Source organism: Lagopus leucura, unplaced genomic scaffold (genome assembly GCF_019238085.1).
Source record: "Lagopus leucura isolate 7727_CA_CO unplaced genomic scaffold, USGS_WTPT01 Super-Scaffold_100035, whole genome shotgun sequence".
NCBI classification, from domain to species: Eukaryota; Metazoa; Chordata; class Aves; order Galliformes; family Phasianidae; genus Lagopus; species Lagopus leucura.
In genome coordinates this window covers 1774930-1790002 of record NW_024962284.1, presented here as the reverse complement: position 1 = coordinate 1790002, position 15073 = coordinate 1774930, and the positions used below count along the sequence as shown (strand labels likewise).

The 15073-nt window shown below is 40.5% G+C and overlaps 1 protein-coding gene across 6 annotated transcripts in view; it reads right to left on the bottom strand.

Moving 5' to 3' along the window:
- Positions 1-15073, bottom strand: part of ANO5 (anoctamin 5) — a 50690-nt gene that overhangs the window by 16896 nt on the left and 18721 nt on the right. For 3 of the 6 annotated variants that reach the window (XM_042882680.1, XM_042882681.1, XM_042882682.1), the window contains 7 exons: positions 10367-10480; positions 5707-5775; positions 4319-4603; positions 3868-3981; positions 2570-2685; positions 1692-1826; positions 22-127 (listed from right to left, as the gene is read on the bottom strand). In XM_042882680.1, the coding sequence (XP_042738614.1) occupies positions 22-127; positions 1692-1826; positions 2570-2685; positions 3868-3981; positions 4319-4603; positions 5707-5775; positions 10367-10480 (939 nt within the window). Of the gene's footprint in view, positions 1-21; positions 128-1691; positions 1827-2569; positions 2686-3867; positions 3982-4318; positions 4604-5706; positions 5776-10366; positions 10481-11789; positions 11835-15073 lie in introns of all 6 variants that reach the window. The other 3 variants (XM_042882676.1, XM_042882679.1, XM_042882677.1) reach the window with 2 other exon arrangements.

Genomic DNA, 15073 nt, shown 5'->3' with positions numbered 1-15073 from the left:
GCTGAAGAAGCAGGTACAGACCTCTGAGGACTCACAGGTGGTGTTCAGTCTCCAGTACTCACACTCTCGGTCACAAAGAGGACACATGATGATCTCTCCTCCAATTGCAGGATCACAGATCTCTTTGCTGAGAACAGAAATGTTATATAGTATATGTTTCTACAGCATTTTAAGAGCTGCTATATGAAATGTATTTCCTCAAAAACAAAGATGTTGAAGCTTCTTTTGTTGATGTTGAAACTCAACATCTGCACCTTAACAGAGAAGCCAAGGGCAAGCAAAGAAAAAGAAGCTGTTACAAGGAGGCTCACTAGCTAATCCCCTGGCTTGGGCATTCTGTTTTTTTCCAGTAATGAAACAGAAGTCTGAAAAGAGCTGTACTGCACTGCTCTTATGTGAGATACAAACCACGTTATTTCACATCAGGTTAGTAAGATGCCCACAACACCTTCTCCAAAAGAAAGTGTTAATTCAGATCACCATTTACAATATGATTTGCTACTTGAATTTAACAAGCTAGTGAGTGAATTTTATAATCCAGTGTATACCTCTCCTGTCCAGAGAAAATTGAGCATACACAGCACTATTCCCCAGTGAATTCTGAATGCAACTAGTGCAAATCTCACAGTGACAGAATAGAACAGATGAGAGCAACTGTATTCTGTGCAGAGATAAATGTAAGCAAAAAGCTAGCTCCTGAGTTCTAATTTGCTACCTTTTGCAGTTTACACTTAACGTTTTATCAAAGACTCCTTAGAAAAACCTAAAGCTCACCCCTCTTTTCTGCCCCACCCAAAATCCTTAAATACAGTAAATCTTGGGGTCCTTGAAGAAACCAATAAGTTTATTTAAAAAGAAGAAAACTCTGGCTTCTGCCATAATCAAGTCATCTCTGATGGCAGAACATTGCTGACCTGTACTGCACTCATGCTTCCAGCAGTCAGCAAAATTGATGACCTACATAAAATGGTCAATACATACTCCATGAGTCAGATTAAAATATAAAAGCATAATGCAATGATATGCACTTGAAAGAAACAATTTTAAGATATGTCAGTAGTATTCTTTAGACCTTATGTACTGTAGGTACTCTGATATTAGAAGCTGTTGCCAAATGGCAATAAAATACTGCTTTTCAACTACAAGTTGAGTTTCATATTTCCAGCCTTTAGCAGAGGCAGAAGGGCTTGCTTTTGCTTAGGTTTTGGAGTGCTTTCTGCTGGACTGTAGGAGCTGCTGTCTGATCCCAGTGCAGTAGAGACCTGTACCTTTTGCTGAGCATCTCAAAGGCATCTTTTCACACAGAGGGTGGGGACACACTGGAGCAGGTTGCCCAAGGAGGTTGTGGATGCCCCCACCCCTGGATGCATTCAAGGCCACAGGCTGCATGTGGCTCTGGGCAGCCTGGTCTGGTGGATGCTGACACTGCACATAGCAGGGGAGTTGAAACTAGATGATCATTTCAACCCAAGCCATTCTATGATTCTATGATTCTAATAGTTAGAACAGTCAGTTTTCTTCTGAATGTTCTGACTGTAAATGACCACCATTTAGGTCAATGCAGATAGGTGAAAAACAAAATTATTTACTGAGTTTAAAAGCTCATTACCCATCTTTCTACATGAACAATGTTTTTGCTTTACTTAGCTTTTACCATTTCAAGCTCAGGAGATTTTTAACATTACACTCACCTGCTCATATTTTCATCCATTGTAAACAAGCCATAAAGAAAACAGATTACACCAACGACTGCAGCAAGGAATAACATCTCAGTGTAAAATCCTAGCCAGGCAAAATAGATTCCAATCTTTTCACCATAGTACTTCCTGTGTACAGAACAAACAAACAAAAACCAAATCAAACAATTTGAATGAATAATACACATTGCTTCTTTTCACCCCCCTTCCCCACTCCCACATCCTCCACCAGAGCTCCAGCTTCAATCATTCTCTTCCCAAGAGGATAATGTAAATGAAGATGCACTTTTTCATTCTCCGTGGAGTCACAGAAATGGGCACAAAGGTTCTGATCACACAGTTAGAATGTAAAGGCAGTTTATCACAGAAATAGACCTGGTTGTATCGCAGAAGGGCAGCTGCATGAATTCAGTGATGCGGTCGCTACTAAGCTGATATGAGACGAATCAAAGAAATGTTGGGTAAGGTTAGCTTAACATCATGTTTAACACTGAGTTATGACTCAAGCTTCAGAAAATGATTTCATCAACATTTTTTCAAGTCTACATTGAAATTTGAAAATTTCAAATCATTCTTTAAAAATCGTGGCAGATATTTATTATCAAATGAAAAATATTCCTTATATGCCTTCACATCTATCAATTCCAGGAGTGCTGGCTAGGCTGGATAAGGCTTTACTTGCAGAACAGCATTTTCCCAGTTGCTAGTTAAAACACACACTACTTCCTCCAAGTACTCAGTGCCCTCTTATGTGCCTGATTCTCACCAGGTCTTCACCAAATAAAAATTTCCCAGCAAGAAAAAATTCAAATCTGTAAGCTTATTATATTCAAATCGGCTTTCACTGTAATACAAAGGAGACAATATTTCACCTGATGAGATCCAAAGGCTGCTCTTTGTAGAACCGCAAGAAACGGGCCCACTCCATGTACAGCGTGTATCTCTCATTGTCACAGTTTGGATCACTTGCCTTTTTCCAGTACTGGCACTGTGAGCAAATCAGAGGAAAGGCAAAACAGCTCATCGACAGATTCAAACACTAAATTGAAAGAAGTGAGCATTAATAATGTACATGTCTTAACAGGCAATTAAAATAATTTGCAATTCACTCAACCACGCTCTCCTTCAGCACTTTAAGAAGAAACTTCTTCATATATGCATGTTCTGAGATCATTTGCATTTGCAGTAAACATCACAGACATTAAAACAACCTGTACTGGTGGCCCTGCATGTGGCAGGGGGGTTGGAGATTCATGATCCTTGAGGTCCCTTCCAACCCTGGCCATTCTGTGATTCTGTGATTCTGCACTGTATGGGGGGACTTCATGCTGTGTTACACCAGAGTTGCACTAGTACAGCACATGTACTATGATACTCATTTGCTTCAGTAGGTTACTGCAGCAAATGGTTTTTACACTGGTGCAGTGTATGCAGCTGCAGAAGTTCCCAGAAACAGAAAAAACACCATTTCACTCCCGATTCAGGAAAAATAATGGAAATTTAAATCCTTTCCTCTATAGCTCAGAAGCAGTCCTTCATTACAAATTCCACAGCTGAAAGCATTTCATTGAGAGCTGTACAGAGAATGTAAGTCAGAGCTGTCCCCTGGCCCTTGTCATTGCATTAGCATGTACTCAGTGCTGTGGTTTTTTGAAATTGAATGAAAAGACACACAAAATGAAATTCTGGCACTAATTTACTCTAGTAATGTTCATCATGTATGGAAAAGATTTTCACAGCACTGCTACTTACTGTGTTTTGGTGCTTCCAACAGTAGGAGGTACTTTCTGGCAGTAGTACAGCCTAGAGTCACATCAGCTACACTCTCTCCCTATAAATTTAAATTTATCTTTCTAACATATTACCACATAATCTGTATCATAAACATTATAGGAATACACTATGGAATAAATTTCCTGGAAATTACGGGACTGACTTTTTAAAGTAGACCCTAGAAACTCATCAGTGGGAAGAAACCTCTCAGAACATAAAAGCCCAGCAGTAAGACTGGCAGATATTTCTTGTGTACTGCAAAACAGAATCAACTACCAGGACAAACTGAAGGGATTTGAGCACATTTTCATTTCTGCTGTAAACTGCAATGTCAGAGTAGGTGAAAGATAAAAAACATTGATAAATACTCAAGAGAGTGGAATGCTAGAATACTTACATCGTGAAGAGGGTAAGCAGCTGAATAGGTGCCATTATTCAGCAGTCTTTTAATCCCAAACTTCTTCTTCCCTTCTTCTGTTCCATACGGACATCGTGTAAGTATGTAATTAACCTGAGATTCAAACACATGAATTTCAGTCCTTTCCTGCTTTGAGGCCATTTAACAGAACTGTAATGGCTGTGCACTGTGTGTAATCTGCAAGACTAATATGTGAAGGAAAAAGCTGTTCTTCAGAAGGTCCTTCCCTGCATGACCTGCTCTGCAGAAGTGCAGAAGAGCCACTTTTAAATACATTAATTCAGCATTCTGAGAAAACTGTGCAGACATCTAGGCTTCCTCATATTTACCCACAGGCACAACAGCTTACATTCTCCTTCCTTGAACATATATTCCTACAGTCAGTGTAAATCGACGTGTAAATGAAAGTGGACAGAAGCCACATACGTACTATTCTGTTTCTCATGGACGGCGAGAAGAAAGTGCTTTCATCATTAATGAGGTACAGCTCCTGCTTGTCCTTGCTGAACGGTGCAGTGAAATAATCTGGCTCTGGGTGCATCACCTTCTCAGGCAGCCTGAATGGTGTAAGCATGCAGTCCAGGGGGTTCTCCACCATTGAGGGAATGTCATTTTCCTTGATGGGAACTTTAATGTTCAGCACTTCTGCATATGTGATCAGAACCTCCCACGGGGCATGGATCTTCACAAAGTAAATTTTGCCATCTTCAGATTCCTGTCCCACAGAAGTTAAAGCTGACATCAGAATTACTGTGTTTTACTGCAAGATTTATCAGTATAGTTGTTAGACGCTGCTTATTTCTTTTTACAGTTTTGAAAGCTTCTCTTTTTTTCAGACTTTAAGTTTTAAACATTGAATAGGTTATGTGAATGGCTGACTGTTAACGCAGGTAATCTTTACATCACTAAATGCTTTTCAGACTACATTCACCTTGCACTGCAAGGCCTAAGCACGCTCACTGCATGCTGAGGGCATTGGAAATGTGAGGGTTCACTGTGCAGCACGACCACTTGGCAGCCCAGCTGCCCTGCAGGTTCTCAGGGCGATTTCTTTCCTGGAGGAGCAGTTCTTATACAGCAAAGCAGATCAACACTATCAAGAGCTGCAACATCCATTACAGCCCTGCAGCTATGATAAGGAATAATCTTATTTTGAGGCATCACCCTATGTGTGTCATCGTAGCATGTCACATACATGCACACAGAAGAAAGTAGCCAGCAGATAATGTAACATATTGCTTCACGAATCTCCATCTAAGGCTGTATAGCCTGGACTTCATCACAGTTTATTTTGCCTCACTCAATCTCTGGAAGAAAGAAAAATCTAAAAACATACTGACTGTAAAAGCAGCATCTTCTGCTCTCCACTTAAAACCCAAACAGTAACACAGATCAAACATCCTGAAGTTGTTACACCAGGGTTTGTCCTTATGGGAACTGCCACATCCAGTGAGCAGATGTTAATCTATTCACTGTCTCCCAGATATGTTGCTAACTGGTGAGATAACATCTAGCTGTGAGCATACCCTACACACAGGTTTAAGCTACTTTGGAACCGATTTCTTTTTGTTTTGAATTCAGTCACTTCCTCCTGAAATATAATGACTTTCTTTGCACAATCTTTAGGAACATGCCTGGAAAAATAATTTCACTACACAAATATAGCTAGACTTAGCTCAGTCACGCTCCACTGAAATCTGCTAGAGCTTTTTGTAATTTTTCTTACAAGGCAACAAAGTGCTATATGCTAAGTACTTATCTGCAGGTCTATTTGTTTAGTACTAGTTTCTTTGAAGCTGCTTTTTGTTCTTTTCCTACCTTCTTGTCTTCTGTTTCCAGTTCCAAACCAGCCTTCTGCAGATTGCTCTCAAATTCTTTTCTTCTTTCCTGAAGAGAAATAAGCACATTTTATTTGCTGGCCAACTCACAATTGCTCCTAACCCACTGGTTAGAAACAGGTTTGTATGCTGCGTGATCCTGTTAAGTGGACAAGCAAGCCAAGTCTTGAGCATTTCTGAGTTGGTGCAAGTGTTATCATTAAGATCCAGCAATATTTCTAGTAGAATGGAAAAACTAGATAGTAAGAAAAATTTTGGAAGCATTCAGTTTGGGGTTAATGTTATCTGTTAACGTTTACAGTGTCTCCAGTTTAATAACCCTGCCTGATGCAAACGTTCAGGTACCAATTGCAGACAATTCAATGTGTTTCATAAACAGCTTAGCTGGACAGGTAGATAAGGCTACAAAATCATCATGTGGGAGCGCAAATGTGCTTTGCCTGTGTCAAGTCAACATGGACTTCAGGCAGAGATAAGTAACTGTGCCTGTGGCAGTATGCAACAGGCATGGAGATATCCTGCTTGAGCCCTGCACTTCTGCCAGTAATTGTAGGCAGTGTCTTCAGGCAAAAACGTTTTCTTCCCCTCTTTCTCCGCAGGAGCAGTTTTTGCTTCTATTGAGAGACTGAATTAATTTCCCTTTAATTGCATAAAATTTGCTGAAGAAGTGCCAGAATAACCGCAAGCTATACTAAATACTGAGCCCTGGCCTCATTAGAAAGCAGCAGATGGACAACCAGTTGATTTCTTGCTAAAACTTGCAATGATGTGTCATGTGTTCTCTACCACAGCCTTACATGATGTTTTTTAAACACACACATCATGAAGGAAAAAAAAAGCCAGCATAGTTTACAGCCAATTCCCTGTTACTGTGTGTGTGAGGAGCAGGCTGCCCTATTTACATTTGAGTTTGCATAAAGTACTTGGATCAGTGAATGCAAACTGAGGAACAGCTCTCAGATCTATGCTAAAATGCATTGATACTTTAACTACGCTACTAGCAAAGCTCTACCTTATTTCTAATATCTCATTTTGCCAAATATATTTAATCATTAAATTAGACACTAGATAACCTAGCAAATAGGTGAGCTTCATATCCAAAGATATGTGCTGTTCTGGATGCCATTTTCCCCCAACAAAGCGCACTGCCTGTGTTCTTTCCTTGGCAAACCCTAGGAGATCCAACATCCAAGCCAGCTCAGGCTTCTGCCATCAGAGATGCTCTCAGCCAGCTCCTCTTTAACCTGTGCAGCTTAATCACTGGCAGAGCCAAAGGACACAAAAACCCTGTCTGACTTTGCTTCTCTTACTGTAGGCATAGCAGGATAAATTGAAATGCCCTAGTAGAAGTTTTACCACCTTGCTCTCTTCTCATGTGCCACCTTCCCTGAAACACTTGTGAATGTAGTTCCCAGCCACCTGAAACAGCCATCTTTCAAAGGAAATCAATCTGCTGGAAAAACAAACAAACCAAAAAAAAAAAAAAAAAAAAAAAAAAAAAAAAAAAAAAAAAAAAAAAATTTCCCCTCCTTTCTATCCAAACACTCTATTTCCTCTTATTGTTAGCAAAGGCTTAAACTGGACAAAAAGTACCCCTGTCCCAGTGCCATTTTCTTCTGTGTTTTAATATATATGTATAACAATCTTATATTCACTACCTTAACCATAAAAAGCTACACTTTTGGGGCACACATTTGGAGTTCCACTTCAGACCCTGCCCTGCTATTCCAGTGGGATACAAAAAGCCCTGTGGGACAGACAGTGATGGCAGGCCAATCCCCTTCCTCACATTTGGCTTAAGCACATTTCTTAAACCTCACAGGAGCAGCAGTAAGACAGAAACTCCATTTTCTGAGACAACTATGGCCCATATAGGGTATAGAGCAACCTAGCACTCACCTTTCCAAGCTCTGCTGTGGCTAGCTGTTGGGCTTGGGGAGGGTAGCCTTACCTTCTACGTATCTGAGCTCAACAAACTGCCCTGATAAGATTAACAAGGCAAGAGCCAAAGCCCAATAGCACTAAAATACCCAATGCAGATGCAGCACTGTATCTTTAGTTACCCAGGATGGATAGAAAAATCTATTACAGATCCGTTCCTTGATGACAGAAGAATAAAGCCATTAAGTTTTCCAACATATTTCTTAATCAAACCCTCACCTCCCTCACTCCCTTCACTTTTGCCTTTCTGGCAGGCAGGGAGCACCAACCTTACAAATAACCATCATGCCTTGGTCCTATGTAAATCATTTGTTAGATATGTTTTTGGAATGTTATTTATTTTTTCCATATTCTCATACATTTTGATGTATCAATAAAATACTTCTGATTCTCTGCTCTTTAAGGAAAAAGAAAGCTGGCTGCTGTCTCACCAAAATATCATCATAATTTTTTTATACAGCGATCTTGTGGTTAGGATTGATTCATGTAGACTATGGAAGGCAAATACAAAATAGACTTCAAGCTGGTCAGTTTCTGGAAACACCAGAGAAGTGATGGTGTGCAGAAAGCTAAGGGGGAAGACGAACAGCTGGTCTCATGCATCTGTATCAGGGACATGTTAAAACACACAAAGGAGTTATTCACCCCCTTCTTAGAAACGCAGAATAAAGCTGTTTCCTTGAGACAAGGAAACAGAACCCTTTGTCAGACTGTTTTTCTCTTCTGATGAACACTTGCATTCTTAGCTGTTACATTTTGATGCATCACTGTGCTGCAGTAACAGAAAATGTGCCATTGCCAGCACAGGATCTCAACCAAATTCCACAACCTGCACTACATCAATATTTAAACAACAACAGCACAGTACTCCTGAGCACAAAAGCCTCCATTCATTTAAGGCACGTTCATTGTACAAAGGTCTTTGCTGGACATAAAGACAGGGTACATTTTGTTTTCTCTGCAGATTCTCAAGGACCATGTGAAAGGTGATGTGCCCTACCAGTGGCACCTTGTATGGGAACTGCTGAGTCACGGCCTGAACCTCTGATTGATCACCTGAGGTGAGCCATGAGTCAGCCAGAGGAGCACAGGTGAAGGCAATTCACCTGTGCTGCCGGAAGGGGTAGAGCCAGGCTGCACCCCTCCTGGACCTATTTAAGAGCTGGCTACCAGAGGGGAAGGATCTCTTCTGGAGATCCCCTCTTTTGGTGTCTTCTGGTGAGCTCAACCCAAGGGGAAGCTCTTCCACTTATTCTCTTTTTGTTATCGTTGTCTGCTTTGCCTTACTCTCTTGATTATATTGCGATTATAACATCTTGATATCTATTGATTATACACAATTATATTGTGATTATAACATCTTGGTTATACACACCTGCAGAGCTGACCTGCACAGACACAACCACAGGCTTCCTTTCAAGGAGTTGCCAACACTTGTGGTAAGAAACACAGAGAATTAAATCCCACAAAACTTGATGTAGGTTCTGCAATTTCGTAAGACAGAGGCTTCTTCCTATCAAATGCATCTTTACCTCAAAAAGGAACTATAATATTAGCCGCTAGTTTTCTTGTGGTCTTTTTTTCCTTCAGTAAATAATGACACACTGGCTAAGACTCCTGCCACCCACTAATGAGCAATAAGAAAGAAAATGCTGCAACAACAAAAATGAGTAATTAGACTGAGCAACTGGCTCATCTTCCTTCCAGCTTTAGGTATTGCCTAAATACTCCCCATTTCTTCCCTCGTGCTATTTGAATATGATTAATGGAAAAGGTTTATTTTAAGAGTTGCTTTCACTTATTTTGCATCAATATATATTTCCACTCTCTACACTGACTGGTATTCCCTTCACTCTTTTTAACATGCATTTTACTTTATGGTAGAAAAAGGAATCTAGCCAGGATTATGGCCTGACAAATAAGCAAGGTGGGTTTGGTAAAGCATGCCCTTGTAAGAACCTATGTTGCCACAGGAAATATTGCCATTCAGGCAAATAGATCTTGCTGGGAAACCCAAGGATGATCACCAATTGACATTTCAGAGGGAGCCCTTGCTTGCTTGTTCCAGCTGTAGTGTACTTTGTTCCACAGGAGGTTCCTTATCAAAGTCACATTAAGTATTTTACTGGAACATATGTAGAGCAAATAAAATCCAAGCAAAAGCTCAGAGAGATGCTGTGCTTATTCAGTAACAAAAGAGTCCTAAATAAGTCTTAAAAGAAGAATTGGATGGATCCTAATCTTTCTGCTAAAGGAAGATAAGGATGAAAAATCAAAACGCTGCCCATTTGTACAAAAGAATATATGTTATTGCTACAAGTAACCTGGATAACATCTTACTTAGAAGAAAATTCCTCCATTAACACTATGTACGGATGTAGGCTCACTAAGGCATCTACTTCTAAGATAATTAAAAGAAAGCAAAATCATTTGGCATTAAACTGACTGTATAATAAATTGAATGACCCAAACAACTAAGAGATCAATTCAGAAAATGAAGTCCCGAAAATCCAATGAAATTGGTTCCAAGCACACAACAGCACACTACACAAATTTCTGTACACAGAATGGCGTTTTACACATTTAAGAGATCTTTTTACAAAGTTCAGTTCCAGTTGAGTGCAGTGATTTGAAAGGCTTAGCAATTGATATTTAGATTACAATAGATAATTGATGAGATCTCAAAAAAGCAAACTTACCAACTTCTTTTCCCATTCTTTATTAAGATCATCCACATAGGAGAGAACAAAATCAATCCTCCTGACACCATCCCTGAAGAATATTGAATCTTTGCTTTCATGTCTTTTATCGATCTGCGGAAGATATGGGCACATGATTAAGAGTCAAGTATTGCTGTTGCTCTAAAATAACAAAAGGCAGAGCAGTTTTCTTAAAGTTGCCTCAGTTTTTCAGTTTTTTCATAGCTGAAGGCAAGTTTTAACAAGGCCTCTATGCAGTTGCAATCATTTTCACATTAACTGACTATAACCACAAACATCACATGTAAATAGCTGGTATACAAAGAGTAAATGCAATGCATGCTAGCGTAGCAATGCCTGTGAACAATGCTTTCATTTCTTACACACTTTTTAGAATGTGTCACAAGTGATCAAGACAAGCATTATTCTGCAGTATGAGATTTTCTGCAGTCAGGAACACCACTCTGCACCAAAGCATTGGAGGGCACAGCTCAAGAACTTGAAGCAGGCAGCAAGAAGTGAAACCCCATACATCTCTTTCTATGCAACAAGAGTCACTAAGGCCAGCTACCACAGAGAATTACGTCCCAGAAATGATCATGTACAAACTGGCACACAAATGACACAGTGGTTGTATTTCAAAATTGTATATTTACTTCCCTGAAGAAAAAAACAGATGAAAAAAAGAGACACATTAATGCAACAGGGAAACTGATGCTCTGATTGTACTATTGAGGCTCATGTTTTCATTTATCAGCATATATGAATTTTGTATCAATAACACTGATCTTATGTACTAATTGGCCAGGTTAGATGGGGCCCTGGGCAGCCTGGTCTGGTATTAAATGTGAAGGTAGATGGCCCTGCCTGTGACAGGGGATTGGAGATTCATGATCCTTGAGGTCCCTTCCAACCCGTGCCATTCTGTGATTCTGTAATAGGTTAGAACAATTAATGTTCAGCAAAGAAAGATAATTACCTCCTTTTATTATGAAAATTAATATTAGGTAATATTATTTACAATTGCATCCACATTCAGGTCTACCAAATTGCCTAAAGGACTCCAGGTTCATATGGCAAAGAGCTCTCTATAGCAGATAAACACAGGGCTAAATTTAATTCCATGCTAAGGAAGTTGGTTGTTTGCTTTTATTTAATGACAATCAGCAAATTGGCATGCAGTTATATAGAATCCAGGTGGATTTTATTTTAGTACAGCAGGAACAAAAAAGGGTAACTCAGAGAGACACATCTCTCTCCTTCTTAAACCATATACAGATGCATGTGAAAAAAGGCTCTGGAAAAGCACAAAATATTTGCAATGGTGAACCTCACTCCCAGTTAACAGAAGACATCACACAGTGAAGCATGTTATTACTGCAGCCACCAAAGGCACTTGCAATATCACTCATCACTGTTTTACCCTGAGTCGCCGCTTCAGGAACAGATTATATCTCCTTCCACTCTGCTGGAATAACCAACAAGTAGTTAGTTAGCGTGCCATCCCTCTCTAAGTCTCAAAGGGAGATGTCTCCAGCAGCACCCCACACTTGGTGTCAGTGAGCAGTGCTTAACGAAGCCAGGAAATGCCTCCAACTATCAGCAAAAGCATGACCATCTACAAACAGCATGACTGTGCTTTTTATTAAAGGGAAAAGTGTCCTGGCATTCTGATAATAAACTTGGGTTTTTAAACAGCTCTGAGAGCGCTAATTACCATTATTTGGATACTTCAGTGTAGTTTAGAAGAACAGTAGGAAGACTTTCTGGAATGTAATGCAAAGATGACAATATGAAAACAGAAACAGGCAGTAGGTAATGAATGGAGCATGCATGGTCCTATTACACCCATGTTATGTTGGATCCGCTGAAAAGCAGAAGGAAAACAGCAGTCATGTAATCCCAGAGCTGAAAAGGCTATGTGCATAACATCCATTTATTCCAGGAATCGTGTTTATGTTCAAATATGCTCAAGTTTGAAAAAATAAATGCAATCCCTGTGTTTCCATCATGCTGTACATCTTTATGCCCCTTCAGCACCTATACTGGTGCTTACAAACATAGCATGCAATCAGGCAAGATTCAGATGCCTGAATCAATAATCATGGAATCCAATAGGAGGAAGGGAATGGTATTCTTTCTTTGGTTCAGCTCTTATAGTTCTGTTCGTTAAAAAAAAACCAAAACAACTGCATGATTTGCAGCTGTTAGCCTGATTAGCACACAAAACCACACTGAAATCTACACAGTATTAACAGTACTGTAATTATTCAATGTTACAGTTAAGTGAACCCTAAGCTGCACTCGAGTACCATCTAATCTCAACCACCAATTTAAAAAGGCAGAGATGCTCGCAGAGTTTGTCCTCATGAACAAACAAAAGCCATATACACAAATATAATGACAACTTCAAAAAAGCTCTTGCCAAACGAGCATCCAAAATTCTTTGTGTAGCATAGTTACTAGATCATTCCCCACAACTGAAGTACTGTTTTTTTCAGTGCCATCCAAGTTTGCTTATTCTCCATGATGTGTCGGAATCCCATTCAGTCACGAAAGATCTCAGCAGCAATTTAAGAAGATGCAGCAGTCACTTCTGGATCTGCTTTGTGAAGAACACTTCTCAGCTCTCTCCTGTGCATAAATTTATTCATCACACATAACGACAGGCATACTCACAAAACCCATAAATTATTCCTTCCCAGTGTGCTACATTTGAATGTCACAGGAAGAACAAGATTGGTCTTGCACATTCATGCTGTTCTGTGCCTAAATGTGCACTTATGGGGCTAAAATGCCTGAAATGGTGATGGCTTGCATTAGTTATATTTGCCAATCATACAATGCTATGGATTATATTTTACTTCTTCACAGGTCTTCTCAGAACTGTGTTCAAAATAACTCATCATGGACAAGCCACGGTTATTAAGTTATATCTCTCATCATAGCAGATGGTCTTTGATGGGCTTCTCCTGTAATACAAGTAACCAAATTAAAACTTCCTAGCACAACAGACAGACTGCAAGCAGAAGCTTTTGAATAACTAAATGATGCCCAGTGAGGAATTATAGAGGACATGGAACCAGCCTTCTCACAGAGGCATATGGTGAAAGTCACAAGTTGCAACAAGGAAAATTCCTGCTGGATTTGAGGGAGTGGCTGAGCAGAAACAGGTCCAACAGGTTACCCAAACTGTGTCATCTCCATCCATTGGATCCACAGCTCCACAGACAGCAACCACAGCTGGGGGCTGGAGCTACATGGCTTTAAGGTCCTTTCCAACCTAAGCCATTTTACAGTTGTAACCTGATCCACATCTGAAGTTAGCCTGGCCTTGAGGAGGAGACCTCCAGTGCTCAATCTAACTCCAATCTAAGTCACTGCATGACTCCATGAATCAATGTGCCAGTGCTCAGCATGTGCCAGTGCTTCCAGAAGATGAATAAAGCAGATTCACAAGGACTACTCATTGTTCTGAAGTCATTTCTCAATTTTCCCAGCCTCACCATCTCTCTAAAAGTGAAGTGACTTCATAGCATCTGGGCAGATGAGCTGAACACACTAACAACCTGGCTAAATTTTCTTTTCATCTAACTACAAGATAACCAGGCACATACTAACTATGCCAGTCATCATAGTTGAGCTTGTGATTGTTCGCTTGCCTAGACACCTGCCTGATGTTAGAGCACACAACCTTGGTTTTAACCACCCAGCAATCTCAGTAAGCAGACTGCCACCCCGTATGAGACGAAGTGCAGCCCTGCAGCAAGAGCTCCTGACTCACGGGGGAGACTGAAATGTCAGCACGGAAACAAACAAAGCTCAGCTCAACGCAAAGTGAAGCTGTCAAATATTACAATGACTCCTGCCCAAACAGATTTAGATGAAGTGTGTAAATGCCAGCTGGCAGTTGTGCTCTAAACTGAGCTCCCTTCAAACTTCCTCGCATGCTAACCGCTTTCCAAGCACTCCAGGAGAAGGCCTGGCCGCCTTCTCCCACAGGGCTTCAGATATGCTCTGCCAGGTCCAAAGCAAACAAGACCGTCACCACTAAGAGCAGGGGAGAGCAGGCAGCTGGAAGTGCTGGTGACCACTGAGAACCGTAATAAAGTGCCTCAGAGAAACTACTCTGGGCTGAAGCTGAGTGACACAGGCTGTAGTAAATGTTTCCTTAGCCTTACTGACTCACCTGAACAGGCATCCGACCATGCTCAATACAGTCAGCTTTTCTTCCATGCTCCACTACAAGTAGCGGAAAAGCAAGTCTACTCTTCAGGTGCCATTATACCAGGCACAGATGATTCAGTCCTGTTTATTTTCTCATGATTCAGACAGATTTCTATTTCTGGTCACTCACATAACAACAAAGTCAAGTTGTTATACGCTGCAAGGGATAACTCTCTATTATGTAAAATGAAGTTTCCTCCAAACACACCTTGCTACTAAGTGTTTCAGCCCTCTCTATGTCTGGACTTGACAAATAGAAGAACTGCCTAGGGCAATACTTTTCTGTCTGAATTTTACTCCGAAAACCTGAGCTTCCTCAGAGGCACATGCTAAGAAATGCAGCTCCCATATACAGCTCTTCCTCCCTCCAGAGCTTCACGTGTCACAAAGATCTAACTCTGCAGCACTGGGACTGGAGGTCCAGAGGTCAGTGTCCTTCATTGCCTTCTAGTTTGTGTATCTCAAGAGTGGAAAGATCGT